This window comes from Tachypleus tridentatus, chromosome 1 (assembly GCF_004210375.1).
Source record: "Tachypleus tridentatus isolate NWPU-2018 chromosome 1, ASM421037v1, whole genome shotgun sequence".
Taxonomy (NCBI): domain Eukaryota; kingdom Metazoa; phylum Arthropoda; class Merostomata; order Xiphosura; family Limulidae; genus Tachypleus; species Tachypleus tridentatus.
Genome location: NC_134825.1, coordinates 32,581,437 through 32,596,476, shown reverse-complemented (window position 1 = coordinate 32,596,476; position 15,040 = coordinate 32,581,437). Strand labels below are relative to the sequence as shown.

The 15,040-nt window shown below is 34.0% G+C and overlaps 1 protein-coding gene across 2 annotated transcripts in view; it reads left to right on the top strand.

The window, feature by feature from the left end:
* LOC143245417 (Krueppel-like factor 7) overlaps nt 1-15,040 on the top strand; it is a 133,874-nt gene that overhangs the window by 97,481 nt on the left and 21,353 nt on the right. For both annotated transcript variants that reach the window (XM_076491753.1, XM_076491762.1), the window contains exon 2: nt 12,174-12,939. In XM_076491753.1, the coding sequence (XP_076347868.1) occupies nt 12,174-12,939 (766 nt within the window). The remainder of the gene's footprint in view (nt 1-12,173; nt 12,940-15,040) is intronic.

Sequence of the window (15,040 nt, the reverse complement as noted above, 5' to 3'; positions counted from 1 at the left end):
TGTTTTTCTTATAGCAAAGCCACATCGGGCCATCTGCTGAGCCCACCGAGGGGAATCGAACTCCTGATTTTAGCGTTGTAAATCCGGAGACTTACCGCTGTACTAGCGGGGGGCTGTTTTTTGTCAAACAAATACTGTAAATGATGTTAAAAAAGTAAATAATTTCTGATTAAGATGAACCGATTCCAATCTGTAACTATGTAATAAATAGTAATAATATTCCTTTCTAGTCTTCTTAAACTGTGTGAGTTAAGAAGGTATTCTTATTGAAGTTTGTAATATACTGGACATTAGTTCGATTGGATAAGGTGTTTCTTGTTGCTTTTTTCAAACGTTTATCCAAATTAGTTAGAATTTAGGTCACATTAGAAATCTAATGTACCAAGACTGTGAATTTGGAGATGCGTGACTTGCCCCACGTCGTCACTGAAATGTGCCTCACGTCTCGGTGCTGTTATTGCGCTGTAATATTGACAGTGAAATCAACTTATTTTGCCAGACAAGAAATTCTCAAGAGTTGGCAATTGGTGCTGTTGACTATCTCTGCCTTTTATCTAGTCTTTAAGTTCAAGATTAGGGTTGGCTATGAGCAAATAGCCTTTGTGTAGCTTTACATGAAAAGCCTAAACAAACAAAGTATTTATAAAATTTACAACATATTTATTTTGTTCAAACTGTGAGGTTGTTGATAAAAACATTGTTTATGTTCATAATATTTAATACATAAGTAACACGTTCTGCTAAAATATCATTAACTTTCCAGTCACACAAGACACTGGGCCACGTTCAAGTTTAAAATTTTTGTTTGCTGTTAAGCAAAAAGCTGTACAATAGGTTCTTTATATTTTGCACACCACAAAGATCGAGCCTGGAATTTCAGTGGTATAAGCTTTTGAGCTATCTGCGGAGCCACGAGACGCGACATGTTATGAATTAAAACAGGTTACTTTAAGTAGTGTTAAATAGAAAATAAGTTTGTCTTTATTTTTGATAAAGTTATGAATATAACAAGTTATTTTTCTAGTAAAATGATTTTATTCTTTTAGAAATGATTAGGATTTTCAGTGTATAATATATTAAGATCAGTTTTAAGTATTGAATATAGATTTCATTGGTTACTTGTTTTCAACGGTAAGTTTCACTGATATCATTTGATGAACGTGGTTTGAATTAATTATGCAACATTTTTAGTTGTTACCTTTTATAAGTCAGAAAACCAGTGATGTCGAGAAAACCCACTTGTAGAGAAATATATATGTAAAAACGGCTCGTTTTGGGTTGAGAAAATATTTTACATAGAAGAGCGAACAACGTTTCGACCTTCTATGTAAAATATTTTCTCAACCCAAACGAGCTGTTTTTGCATATATAAGTCAGAAAACATTTTAGTTGAATAGCCTATTTTGCAATGAAAACCCAAGCAACTTGTTTTATTAGAATATTTCATACAAATTCTGAGCTTGACGAAACTTAGTGTTAACTGTCAAACCAATGTTCGTTCTGATTACTTTGGGACATACTTGGCTTCGTTACAAATGAATTTCTCAGATCAGCTATACATTCTGGATACATTGCGGTTTCATTGGTCTTTTTCTAACTAATGCTGTCAGATGAGATATTCATTCTGATATCTTCAAGGATTTAATACCTTGTCAGAGCAAAAGGCACACAGTCTGGTTAATTAAAAAAAACGATAAAAAGTGCATACATAGAAGTTTCATGTTTTTATTAGTTTATTAACCTTTAGAGCAAAAGCTTTAAAACATGAGTATTTTGCTAGTTACTTGGCCGAGTTCCTGGCAAAGTTTCAGAGACAAATGTATGAATTGTAAGATAAGCCTTCCGGTGACTTGACAAAATTGCCGAATCTTATCCTTAACGTACGCTTAACCAACTCCTATTTGTTTCAATATTTACAAGTTGGTATTGGTCACTTACAGAAAAAAAAAAAAAAAACACAAAGTTTGTGCTTGTGTTTTCTTATAGAAAAACCACAGCGGGCTATCTGCTGTGTCCAGCTAGGGGAATCGAACCACTGATTTTAGCATTGTAAATCCGAAGACTTACCGCTGTCCCAGCAGGGGGAAAACTACATTTAAAAATGCTTTACCGATTTAAAACCCTTGTTTTCAACAGTAAATATTTTATAGTTATTATGTGAGATTAACAAGTTGTATTGATATATAAATGTATTAGTAAAATTTTGGGAACTTACTCAGTTTACTGAATACGTTGAAATCGTTGAATATTTGTAACACAAATATCTTGCAAGTGTTGCATGAGCAATTTATTCATGAATTAATTAGCGCCATCTAAATACAGTTATTGAAAGCGCAACGCTATTTCTTTGGCGCTCCGGCATAGTTAGTCAGCCAATTTTTAACAGCAACGTGTTAACTTTACAGACCTTTTTTAAAAGAGTTCGTATGTCTTGAGTGTGTGTTTTCTTATAGAAAAGCCACATCGGGCTATCTGCTGAGTCCAGTGAGCGGAATCGAACCCCTGATTTTAGGGTTTAAAATCAGTAGGCTTGAACGCATGTCTTGAGAAATATTTTATAAATACTGTTGCACGCATTTAAAACTTTTTTATGATTAATGAAGGACTGAAGACATTTTTAAAATACTTTTAGCTAAACAATTAAGTATTACATTGAACAAGAAATTGTAGCAGCATTTCTTTCACAAAATACCGACTGTAGTATTGTTTGTTTTTGAATTTCGCGCAAAGTTATTCGCGGGATCTCTGCACTAGCCGTCCCTAATTTAGCCCGTGTAAGACTAGAGAGAAGGCAGCTTGCCATCACCACCCACCGGAAACTCTTGAGCTACCCTTTTACTAACAACTAACGGTTTACCGAAACATTATGACGCCCCTACGGTTGAAAGGGAGAGCATGTTAATGTGACAGGGATTCAAACCCCCGACTCTTGGACTACGAATCGAGTGCTTTAACCACTTTGCCATGTTGGACCTGACTGAAGTAAGTTTAATCAAGTGAAAAATTAATTTATAGATTGATTATGTCAAAAATTCTCTGAATAACGTTGGTACTCAGCTACATCATGAGCTATTATGACAATTGCATAACATATTTATGTTTTGATAAAATGCATAGAGTGTTTTATGTTTCAAACAAACTATATGAAACCATTTAAGGTGTCAGTTTAGGATCAGATGTTTAGACACAAAGTATGGTCAATTTCTTCTTTGTTTGCACCGCATCCGTGTCGGTTTTTCTTACAATCTTCTGTGACTGGGTGTTTCAGAGATAGATATGATGGTATGTATGTTCACGCGTTATCGTTCGTATTAAAATGTCAAAATCGTGTGTATTTTAAAAGCAGCAACAAACTTGTGTGTACGGGCGTGGTGAATGTGGATATTATACAACAGTTTAAAGGGCGTGGTTATGAGTTGTATTTCCAGAACTAGGTGGGAACAGCTAATTTACAAGATTAGAGCAGTCTAAAGTAATCAGGAAAATTGTTCTTACACCTATATGTACATCTAATTGGTAATTAAAGTGATACAGCAGTTAATGAATAGTACTATGTATGCATACTAAAATTTACAAATATAAGATTACTTTGCCAAAGTATTTTTGCATTGTTAGTTATTTAGTTACCACCATTAGATTCCATCTAGAAACGTATGGCCGCAAACGCTTGCGGATTCTTCAACAAGTATTTAAGTGAGTAGGTTGTTAGCCCACTGCACCGAGCCGTCCCTAATTTAGCAGTGTAAGACTAGAGGGAAGGCAGCTAGTCATCACCACCCACCGCCAACTCTTAAGCTACTCGTTTACCAACGAATAGTGGGATTGACCGTTACATTATAACGCCCACACGGCTGGGAGGGCGAGTATGTTTGGCGCGACGCGGGCGCGAACCCGCGACCCTCCGATTACGAGTCGCACGCCTTACGCGCTTGGCCATGCCAGGCCATTTTTTGCATTGTACGTTTAATATAATTTCATGCTACACTAAACATAGCTGCTTTTACTTTGACCTTGATTTTGTGGGTTATTGGGCAATGGATCCGCGAACGATTCTATGAAGGTATGATACGTTAAAATGTCGTTAATTTTTTTAATGGCGTCTGTCTGTCTTATCTGTCGTCAGTCATTTTTTACATGAAAGAATGGATCATGATTTTATATAAATACACAAAGTAAAAACAGAAGCAATTATGTAGTGTCTCAGAATGCATGAGATGGAAGAATCGTATATATCTGGGTTGTCATATCTAAATTACCTGAATTCCTGATGTAGTCAAATTTCTTCTAAAGTTGAAACATTAGTGACTAGTCTGAATAAAATAAATGGGATATCAAATACATTATCGGAATGAAATGTACGTGATATGCAATCTTAGAGGTAGGTAATCGAGTGAAAAAGACAGCTTGATGTCTGATGATTCTAAATGTCATGTGACATCTTCGCACTCGTAAAAAATGATTGCTTTTAGTAAACGTTTGACTTAAGTATATGTGAATCTAGGAAAATTCATAAATATGAAGTACCGCTGAAAATTGTACTAAGATCAAAGTTGAATATACTGACTTTTAAGTATCACCTGTCAACAGACATAGTTTATATAAGCGACCATAAACATTTAATATAATAAAGTTTGACGTAGAACTTGGGCCCGCCATGGCCAAGTGGATTAAGGTGTTCGACTCGTAATCCGAGGGTTGTGGTTTCGAATCCTGGTCGCAACAAACATGCTCGCCCATTTTCAGCCGTGGGGGCGTTATAATGTAACGGTCAGTCCTACTATTCGTTGGTAAAAGAGTAGCCCAAGAATTGGTGGTGGGTGGTGATGACTAGCTGCCTTCCCTCTAGTTTTATCTTGCTAAATTAGGGACGGCTAGCGCAGATAGCCCTCGAGTACCTTTGAGCGAAATTCAAACACAAAACAAAAAACAGACGTAGAACTTGAACGATTTCCAATAAAAAAATCACAGTACAAGAGAAAATCTCTAACGGTAAATATCTTTATGAGACAATTAATTGCATAACTGATAAACACAGAATTTTTAATTTTTTAATGTGAAGTTTGCTTGCAGAACATATTATTGAGCTTATTGAAGATAGCATTTCGAGGAATTATCGGGATATGATGACGAAATCTTAAAGAATACTTTTTGTCACAATACGCAACCCAAAAAGGTTTCTTCAAATACTTGTCTTAATTTCCTAAACTGTCTCACTAGCAATGTATATTTAGTTAGTGGTGTGGTTTCCAAGATTTTAGAACCAAACAATCTTAATACCATGTTCCCATCCTGGTATTGTATTTTGTTTCTATTTTGAATTTCGCGCGAAGTTACACGAGTGCTCTCTGCGTAGCCGTCCCTAATTTAGCAGTGTGAGACTAGAGTGAAGGCAGCTAGTTATCACCACCCACCGCCAACTCTTGGGCTACTCTTTTACCAACGAATAGTGGGATTTACTGTAACATTATAACGCTCCCACGGCTGAAAGAGCGAGCATATTTGGTGCGACGGGGATTCGAACCCGCGACCCTCAGATTACGAGTTGAACGCCTTAACCCACCTGGCCATACCGGGCCCTCCCTTCCTTCAGTAATAATAAATCAAATTAAAAACATAAAGGTTTATACCTTATGAGTTAGTTTAAATACGAAAATACGACTTGCCTGTGTACATGTGTATCTCTTCTGTTAGTATAACAATACAATGACAGTAATCTACTTAGAACAAGCAGTTGAAAGTACATTAGCAAATGGTGCGTATTCCGTTATTTGCATTGTCTAAGAGAAAACGTGTTTACGTTAATTATTATTCTAAAAAGAAATAAAAGAGCATAAATTATCGAGCTATTATTAATCGAGGAAAATTAATTCCTATCACTTAATGTAGCGAATAGCTTATAATTTTCTTCCAGAAGAAATCCTTCCACAAAACACAGCACGTATAACTATTTCTACACAGAGATTGGAGTTCCAGAGTTTTCCTCTAGGGACTCATTATGAAGAATAAACCGGACTTTTCTGCAAGTGATAAAGATCTTTTGTAACCTTAAGCTTCTGACTTGGCTGATTGTTATCTAAATCCTACCAACTACTTTGCTTTAGATATACGACGTATCGTGAATACCTTTCAATTTAGAACTAAGGCTTTTATGTTTTACTTACCTTTTGTTTCTGTTTGGAATGAGTTGCTTAAGCATCAGTAATATAAAGTTGAGTGTGAAACTTTAAACGTAAAAGAACCTTGTGTAAATATTGTGTGAAATGCTACATGTCCAATGAAAGTATCAAGTTGGTTGTTACTCAACTTGTAGGCCTGGCATGGTCAAGTGGGTTAAGGCGTTCCACTTGCAATCTGAGGGTGGTGGGTTCGAATCCCAGTCGCATCAAACATGATCGCCCTTTCAGACCTGAGGGCGTTATAATGTGACGGTCAATCCCACTATTCGTTGTTAAAAGAGTAGCTTAAGAGTTGGCGGTGGGTGGTGATGACTAGCTGCTTTCACTCTAGTCTTACACTCCTAAATTAGGGACGGCTAGCGTAGATATCCCTCAAATAGCTTTGCGCGAAAATCAAAACAAACAAATACTCTACTTGTAGATCACCTGACTTTCAATTTTTTAAAATCATTTCTTAATATTTTGATTTTAAGACTGTGAATGAGAACACAGCAGTTGAGAATTGTGTGTTCCTCTTATAGTGTGACATTTAGGGTATCGACCTTTTTTACATACTTTTTACTTAAACAGAACACAGATATTTATTTAAGTGTATGTTTTGTTTAGCTAATTATGTAGACAAGAACAACGTTAAAAACAGGTATTTGTCGTGTAACTTTACTGCAATAAATCTTTAGTCTATATTTACATACATTGTAAAATGAACAGAAACACATAACAGGTGATAAAATTGCGAACTCAAAAATAAATTCGGAGAGAGAGAGACTTTTAATAGTCCCAAGCCCCTTAGTATGACAACTGTTTGTCAAATACAGAGAATTCCTTACTTCGGAACGGTTCTTATCATAATTTCATGATTAACTGTCAGTTAATGACAATATTTGTACGAGCTCATATTGTTTTGTGTTATTACTTTTCGAGATTATAGCAAATTTTATAACCGAAGCTCGCGCTTACACGATAAAACTGTTTGTTTGTTTTGAATTTCGCGCATAGCTACAGAAGGCTATCTGTACTATCCGTCTCTAATTTAGCTGTGGAAGACTAGATGGAAGACAGCTAGTACTCCACCTCCCGCCAATTCTTAAGCTTCTCTTTTACCAATGAATACTGGAATTGAACGTAGCTTTATAACGCCCCCACAAGTGATAGGGTAAGCATGTTTGGTGTGAAGCAGATCTAAACCCTCGGCTCTCAGATTACAAAGTTAAATACCCCTAACTACCTGCCCATGCCGAGCTGCAAACTGAAATTATTCTAATCTTTCTGAAAGAGTAAAGAAGTTGAAACTCAAACCATGAAGTGTGAATTACTGATGTATATAATTCAAACACAAAGAAAAACTTCAAAGTTTTCTATCCTTATATTAGAGAGAGAAGATGATTTAAGAATTCATAGCGTGTAAACCTCTCACTTTGTATGATATGTTTCATATTGTGGATACACAGGAAAAATGAACTTTCAATGATTTCTCATTGGATGTAGATGTAAAACAAGCGCTTCACATCTCTCGAGTGTTCACAATCGAAGTTTTTCTTAAATATTCTGCTAGAAAATGTTGGTGTCTCTACAGTAGATTTTGACTGATGGAATTTATTTAATTATTTAAAATGAAACTCAGTTTTGAGCTGCAATTAAGCGCTCAGCCTTTAGGCTTAGCTCTTAACTGTGAACGTGTTCAGCTTGTTGACAAGTAGTGCAAGTATTTTAAGGAATTAAATTAATGAATTTTACCAAGTGGATACGTAGGTTGATATAACTTATCTTCGTCTCTTATCCTAATATTTTACAACCATTTTTGGTACTGATATAGTGGAATTAGATGAGTAGACAAGAAGTGAATATTTTAGATTTAAGATGTTTATACAAATTGGATATATTTGTTAATTTACATTGTATTTAATAGGCAGGATGTATACATTGTTTTAAACTTGTCTTGAAAGTCGCGAGCTCGAATCCTCGTTACCGAATATACTCGTCCCATTAAATGTTGGGCGTTATAATGTTTCAGTCAATCCTTTGAGTAACTTTGTGCCAAATGGAAAGCACACTAAACCATACAATTTTAGTCCTAACTGATTTGGTGCTAACCAATGTTCTTGATGTTTGTTTAAATTCTTTGTAATATGCAATAATAAATCAACAACATATGAAATAAAACATATAATCATTTTATTATAATTCCTGCGTTGTCCTGGTTTAATATTTGGAAAACAAATGTATAAAAAACGTGTAATAGCCTTATGTAAAAAGTAAAAAGCATTACGTACAAGTTTTCATAGAAGTACAACTTCTTTCACAATTTATGTTTATGGAGTCTCACAGGAACAGTCATTATGACGTTGGTTGAGATAACAGTGTCATAACAGTTAGTGAAAATTATGATATTCTTATTAGCTGCTGCAATAACAGGAAAATAGGGTTGTGTACATTTACACGACTGTACTGTTTAACAAAATATACCGCTAATGATTCTACAAAAACCCTTACACGTAATACAGGAAAAAAAATACTATTTTTTAAGGGCATATAATTAAAACAACCTTAAATATATTTTTTACGTTACACACAGCTTAATAAACAATAATGATGTGACTTGTTACTGTCTGCACTAGTACAGCGGAATGTCTAGAAAGTAACAACGCTAAAATCAGGGGTTCGATTCCCCTCGCTGGGCTCAGCAGATAACCAGATGTGGCTTTGCTGTAAGAAAACACAAGCACACACTTGTTGCTTAATTGTCATCATCAGACAAGGACCTAACAACTGCTGTTTCCTATCTTAAGCTCGAACTAACTTTTTCAAACATTTACATAAGAGTTGTTTTTTTCTAGTATATTAACGAATTAGGACATTTTGTTTTTCAAATATTAACAAAAAAAAGAATCGAGCTTTCAGTGATAAGATAAATCCCAGCCATTCTGTGGCTCGTGAAAATGAAGATGTTATTCATAAGCAATGAATTTTCTGATCTTCAATAATCAGCTTGCTACTAACATAAGAACAAGTAAACTAACTGCGAATATTCTCGTCTCATAATGGCCTCCATAAGTTATCCATTATTTAATTATGCTTTTCTGACCAAAGTCGACTTTTTAACCCATCCTATATCAACTATGACTTTTTATCTGACTTGGTCTTCAGCTCACTGTAGTTTATATGATTATGATTATGTTATCTATCTTGACCTTTAACCCATATCGTTTATTCAATTATGATTGTATAACTTGGCCTTTTCGCCAATAACTGTTTACTAAAATGCCTTTATCATCGAAAAACCTTCACGTTTTTAAAATTATTTTTGCTTTACAAGTATTATAAACATTAGTCTTTGTGTAAACATAAATAGCCCCCATATTTTATTTAAAGTTCAGTAGTTTTATTTTTCCGACTTAGTAACAAAAGAATATAAGGTACTTATACCATGTTTTTTACTCTTGAATATACTGTATTAATAGCTCTAGTTATATACAGTAACTGAAGCTCGATTAATTAGTTAATTCAACAGCAACGTAGTGTTGTGTGTTTGGTGTTGCTCTAGACATTGCCTACCACAAATAATGTAGTCTTCATATAACTGTGGTCGAAAATTAGGTGTAACTAATCTTTCTTCGAAGATTTCGGTAGTAACTAATTATCAAGTTCCTTAAAGCTAAATCCTTGCGAGTCACAAAGGATGAGGATGGTGACCAATTACTCCTAGACGGGATTCTAGTCATCACAGGTTAACTCTTAGATAACAGTCGTTGCTTATAATGCAGCTTGTTAGATTGGAACAAAAGTGATATTTCTTACTAAAGGAAACATTAGCATAATGCAGTAGCATTATGCTAATGTTACAGGCTGAAACTCGCAACCATTTGACTACGAACCCAAAACTAAGCAAATGAGTTGACCGTCCCGCAATTATCAAGATGAGAGGATTTTAGAATAATTCTAGTTTTAACCTATTATGCTAGAACGTACAGAACTATGCCTATATCTATCAGTAAAACAGAACTATCACATATAAACAATTTATGTCTATGTCAGATACTAAAGACTGTTTATTTATTTTGTAGATTAATACTTCATGATTGTTTCGGTGTTTTTTTTTGTAACAAAAGAGTTAAAATGAATTATGTTGTGATAAGTTTGGCTACATAATTTGGTAAGAATTGTACGTTGTGTTTCTAATTTATTAATGTCGAGGCTATCAAACATTGCATGCAATCCTTTGGTATTGAGGTTATAGAGATCTCTGGAAGGCGTTAGTGATAGAATTACAAATAGCGATAAATATACAAAGAAAAGAGCAGAACAGAGTAAAGTAAAGTCACGGGAAGGAGAAGTTCGGTCAGAGAAAAGTAAAATAAAAAATTAATCGCCGTAGTAGTGAAAGATCTAATGGTGAATATGTCAAAGTGAGCTGACCAATTTCGTAAGAGATAAAGAAAATAGATTGTCTTGTCAAATCGTATTCTAAAATAATTGGACCAGCCTAAGTGAACTTTGATATAAGGTAGATGATTCTTATAAATAGGAACTAGGAGCAGACGCTTTTAGAAGTATAGGATACAACTGCAGTAACTCAACGACAACGTAAGTGAACTATACACGGATCGTCTGGCGATAGAAATAGAGAAAAATGGTTCGGCTTGTCAGATGAATTTTAAAGTAATTGAATAGACTTAAGTATACTTTTCAAAAGAAGAAGAGAAGTGTTTAGTGTTTAAGATACAACTAATATGTATAATAAAAAAATAATTTGGCTTTAACAACTGAATTCTAAAGCAATTGAATAGGTCTAAGTAGATTTTTGACAACAAGAAGAGAAATGTATAGTTTATAAGATACTACTATGATTTCCAGAGATTAAAGATTTTTGTATATACGTTCAACTTTTCTCTGATATACAGATTATTTAAAAAAACACAGTTGAGTGTGTGCTATTCGTTTATTGTCAGACTTATCACCAACAAGTCACAGACACTTACTGTAGAAGAGTCCTTAGCCCAACACATCCATATACTTACACTTATACATTTCTACTAAAACGTACGTTTCCTGATAATATATCAGTATAACAGTACTATCAAAATTAAACAACGTAAATCTGTAAGTATAACAGAGCTATTACACATAAATAATATATATGTATTGGTATAACACATCTATCTCATATATAAACAATGTAAATATATCACTATAATAGAAATATCCTAGATATACAACTTATATCTATCAGTATAACAGAACTATCACATGTAAACAACGCTATGTATTATTTCTCGTGACATCCTAATCATATAATGTGCAAAATTTCATAGTAACAAGAACCATCATTGTAACAGATTATACAGTCCTTAACTGGATGGATCTTTCCCGAATAATAGCAACAGTTTAAGGAACTTATTTAAGTCATATTTAACCTCTTATCTATGTAGTATCTAGACGTAGTTCTAAAGTTGATTTAATTTTGTGTATTCATATTAGTAGCATTTACTTTTTACTTTTCTAGCAGTGATGATCTTACATTATACAAAAATGCAAAAAGCGATCACTATTTTCACCAATTCTCTGTTTTTACGTGGTTTCATGAGTTTTTATACGATCTATATAAATTCAGTTTCTCATCAAACAAATGGGTAATCATATTTTGTATTAATTTTATGATTAATGCTGTGACTTCTTTTAGATTTGAAAGTGATAATATTTTTACAATTTTAGTCACTTTCTACAATATGTATGTTTTATGGAAATTTCTATATCTAAGTACTTGCAATAACAATCATGTACCTTTACTTTCAGTTTCTTACTGGCGCTAAGAAAAGAAGATATAGAAATTCATAAAAAAAAGATTGTTTTTTTTCTTAATTTGCTTATGTTAGTAAAGTATGGATGACAATAGATTTGTTTCCTTAGCGAGTAGAAAGAAAATTACAGCTCGACCTCATAACGATGGCGTCAAAAGTTAATTTTAAATATATGTTACATCATAATTTATTTATTTTCCAGACGATTTTCGAAATGGAACGGTACCTGAGGGACGAACCCAGAATACGCCCATGTAGACAGCTACCAAAGACTGTACAAGATCCTTTGAATTTGTTATCATTACGGAACGAAAGAGAATCATCCCTGTGCGATTCTATTTCTAAAAACTTAACCTCTGGCCCAGATGGACATTTGATTAGTTTTAATTCGAGTACAGAAAGTAGAGATTGTTGCAGTGACGGTGGAAACAGCAGTGGAGGAGAAGATAGGCTTAGTGTTTCAGATCTGGATGTAAGCGATCATAACGGCGATAATGTGTTGCCTAGTGCTACTAGGAGAATAAACATGGAAAGTAATATGGTCGCGTCTAGTGAATTCAAGAATAAGTTTCACACTTTGAAAAAAAAGTCGCTTCTGTCAGTGCCCGGCGGAGAAGGTATTTCTATGAAACTTCTAACAAAGTTAGGGCAGTCTTCTCTTTCACCTCCGTCCTCTCCCAAGGACTCAGTTAAGCGTCCATTGACTCAAAGTTTAGGTGTCAGTGCTACTTTACAAGTTGCCATGGCCTCAAATAATTCCATTTTTCAAGACCCATCAGTGCCAACATCAACATTAGGACCTCGGATGTTAGCATCTCTAACAGCGGTTAACCCATTGCCTGAGTCACATTGCCGAATTGGGTTGGTCCCAGACAACAAGAGAAGAATCCACAAGTGCCAATATAGCGGGTGTAAGAAAGTGTACACTAAGTCATCACATCTTAAAGCTCATCAGCGTACTCACACTGGTAAGCTATGTTTTGAAGATCAGTTAAAGGAAGGTCTTACCACTTTTTTTACAATACCTTTTTCTTCTGAGTGTAATTGTAATGTTTCATTAAAGTTTACTGTTAAATATATGTCAGAACTATTTGGGCTTTTGAAAATGAGCATTCACAAAGTGATTTCAATGATGAAAAAAATATTCCATTGCCTAAATTGACTTAAAATAACAAAATTATTTAACAATACAATTTCATTGACTGTTCTAAAAAAACTGTTTTATAGTTATCCGAGTAAAGGACATCGAGTGTTTTTTGTCAATGCAGCATCACCTTTCTTCTACTGCAAACTGTATAAACAATTTTACTGTGAACCAACTGCAAAAGCATTATAACTCCGTAAAATAGAATCATATATAATTGATTTTAATTGTAATCGACAAAAATAATAAATGCTTTGCTATCAGTCTTTAAGAAAATAACAGAATGTAAAATAAAAATAATCCCACTATTCGTTGGTAAAATAGAAGCCCAAGAGTTGGCGGTGGGTGGTGATGACTAGCTGCCTTCCCTCTAGTCTTACACTACTAAATTAGGGACGGCTCGGTGCAGTTGGCTAACAACCTACTCACTTAAATACCTGTTGAAGAATCCGCAAGCGATTGCGGCCCTATGTTCCTTGATGGAATCTACTGGTGATAAATAACTAACTAAAATAAAAATAGCATTTAATAGTAAAAAAATAAATTAAGTAAGAGAGACGTTGAATGATGAAATTTGAAATCATACTTCTTTTGTATTTCAACACTTGCTTGGATAAATGTATTGGGTTTGAAATCTCTGTTAACAATGAAACATATAGCTTTATTTTGTAAAAATTCTAAATATTCTACCAATAGTATTTGTACTTATATATTGTTCTTACATTTTATAATGTTGGGCAGTTGCTTTTGGATCATTCAGTGCAGCTAAACAGTTAGCAATGGGTGGTGAAATATGGTGAACTTTTTCTCTACAGTGCGTGTCACGTTTGGTTTTTACGAATATCTCAAAAGTATATATTTAATTTTGGATAAAATTAATACAGATTAACTATCATGTTATCTACATAAGTTTTACAATTGTCATTACAATCCACCAGCAAATAACAAAACTTCAAGAAAATTTTCAAAATGTCGTGAATTACACAATGTCAAATTATTAAGCAGATCACTGACAAGTTAGTCCACAGTACAAAAATAACAGTCGTTGGAAGTAATAATAAATAAAACTGATACAATTAACCTCTAATAACTAAATAAAACTACAAAATCGCATAATATATAAGAATCAGAGGAAGATAATTAATATTTTTATTAATTTTACCACCATTTTTGACATGCCTTTGACGGGCCTTTCAGCGATAGAGTTGGTTAGTTCTTGAATGCCATTTGCTTTAACATCTCTTACACGTGATAGTAGAGCAATCCAGAGATAATTATTTGATATAAATTACTTTCCACCAGCATAAATCGTACGTTTGATAATACTTCAAAGGTTTTTTTTATCGGGTTTAAACCTCGAGTGAAAGTTGATCATTTCATAAGCTGCCTGTTTTTGAAACCTAATTTTGAAAAGTAACCCGGTGTACCACGAGCAGCATAAGACTGTACATTATCTTACATAAAAAATGGACTTTCTTTTGAATCTTAAAGATTTACTCTTATACCAAAGTTCTAAGCTGTCCCTAAGTAAAGTAATGTAAGCCTAAGAAGTAATTTCACAAAATCATATAATCTAAAAGGACCCATAAGCTCGTTACTAATGCTACCAGTCCAAAGCATTACAGCTCTTCCTCCTTACTGACGTGCCATTCTTGATGAGGCTGAAGAACCTTTTGCAAACCATCCTCTGGTTCGTTCATCTGGCCCGTCAGGAGTTGCACGAAAACAAAATATCTTTTGTTATCAGAGTACCAGAATAAGAAATAAAAAAGGCATAACGTAATTAATTAACTTTTTTCTAAACACTTACACTATATAACATGTTTATAAACATGATTTTGTTTAAACTACTGTGCTGCTAAGAGTACATAACATTGCAAATAATTTGTATGATACTTTTAATAAGAACGAACAAAACACCAAGA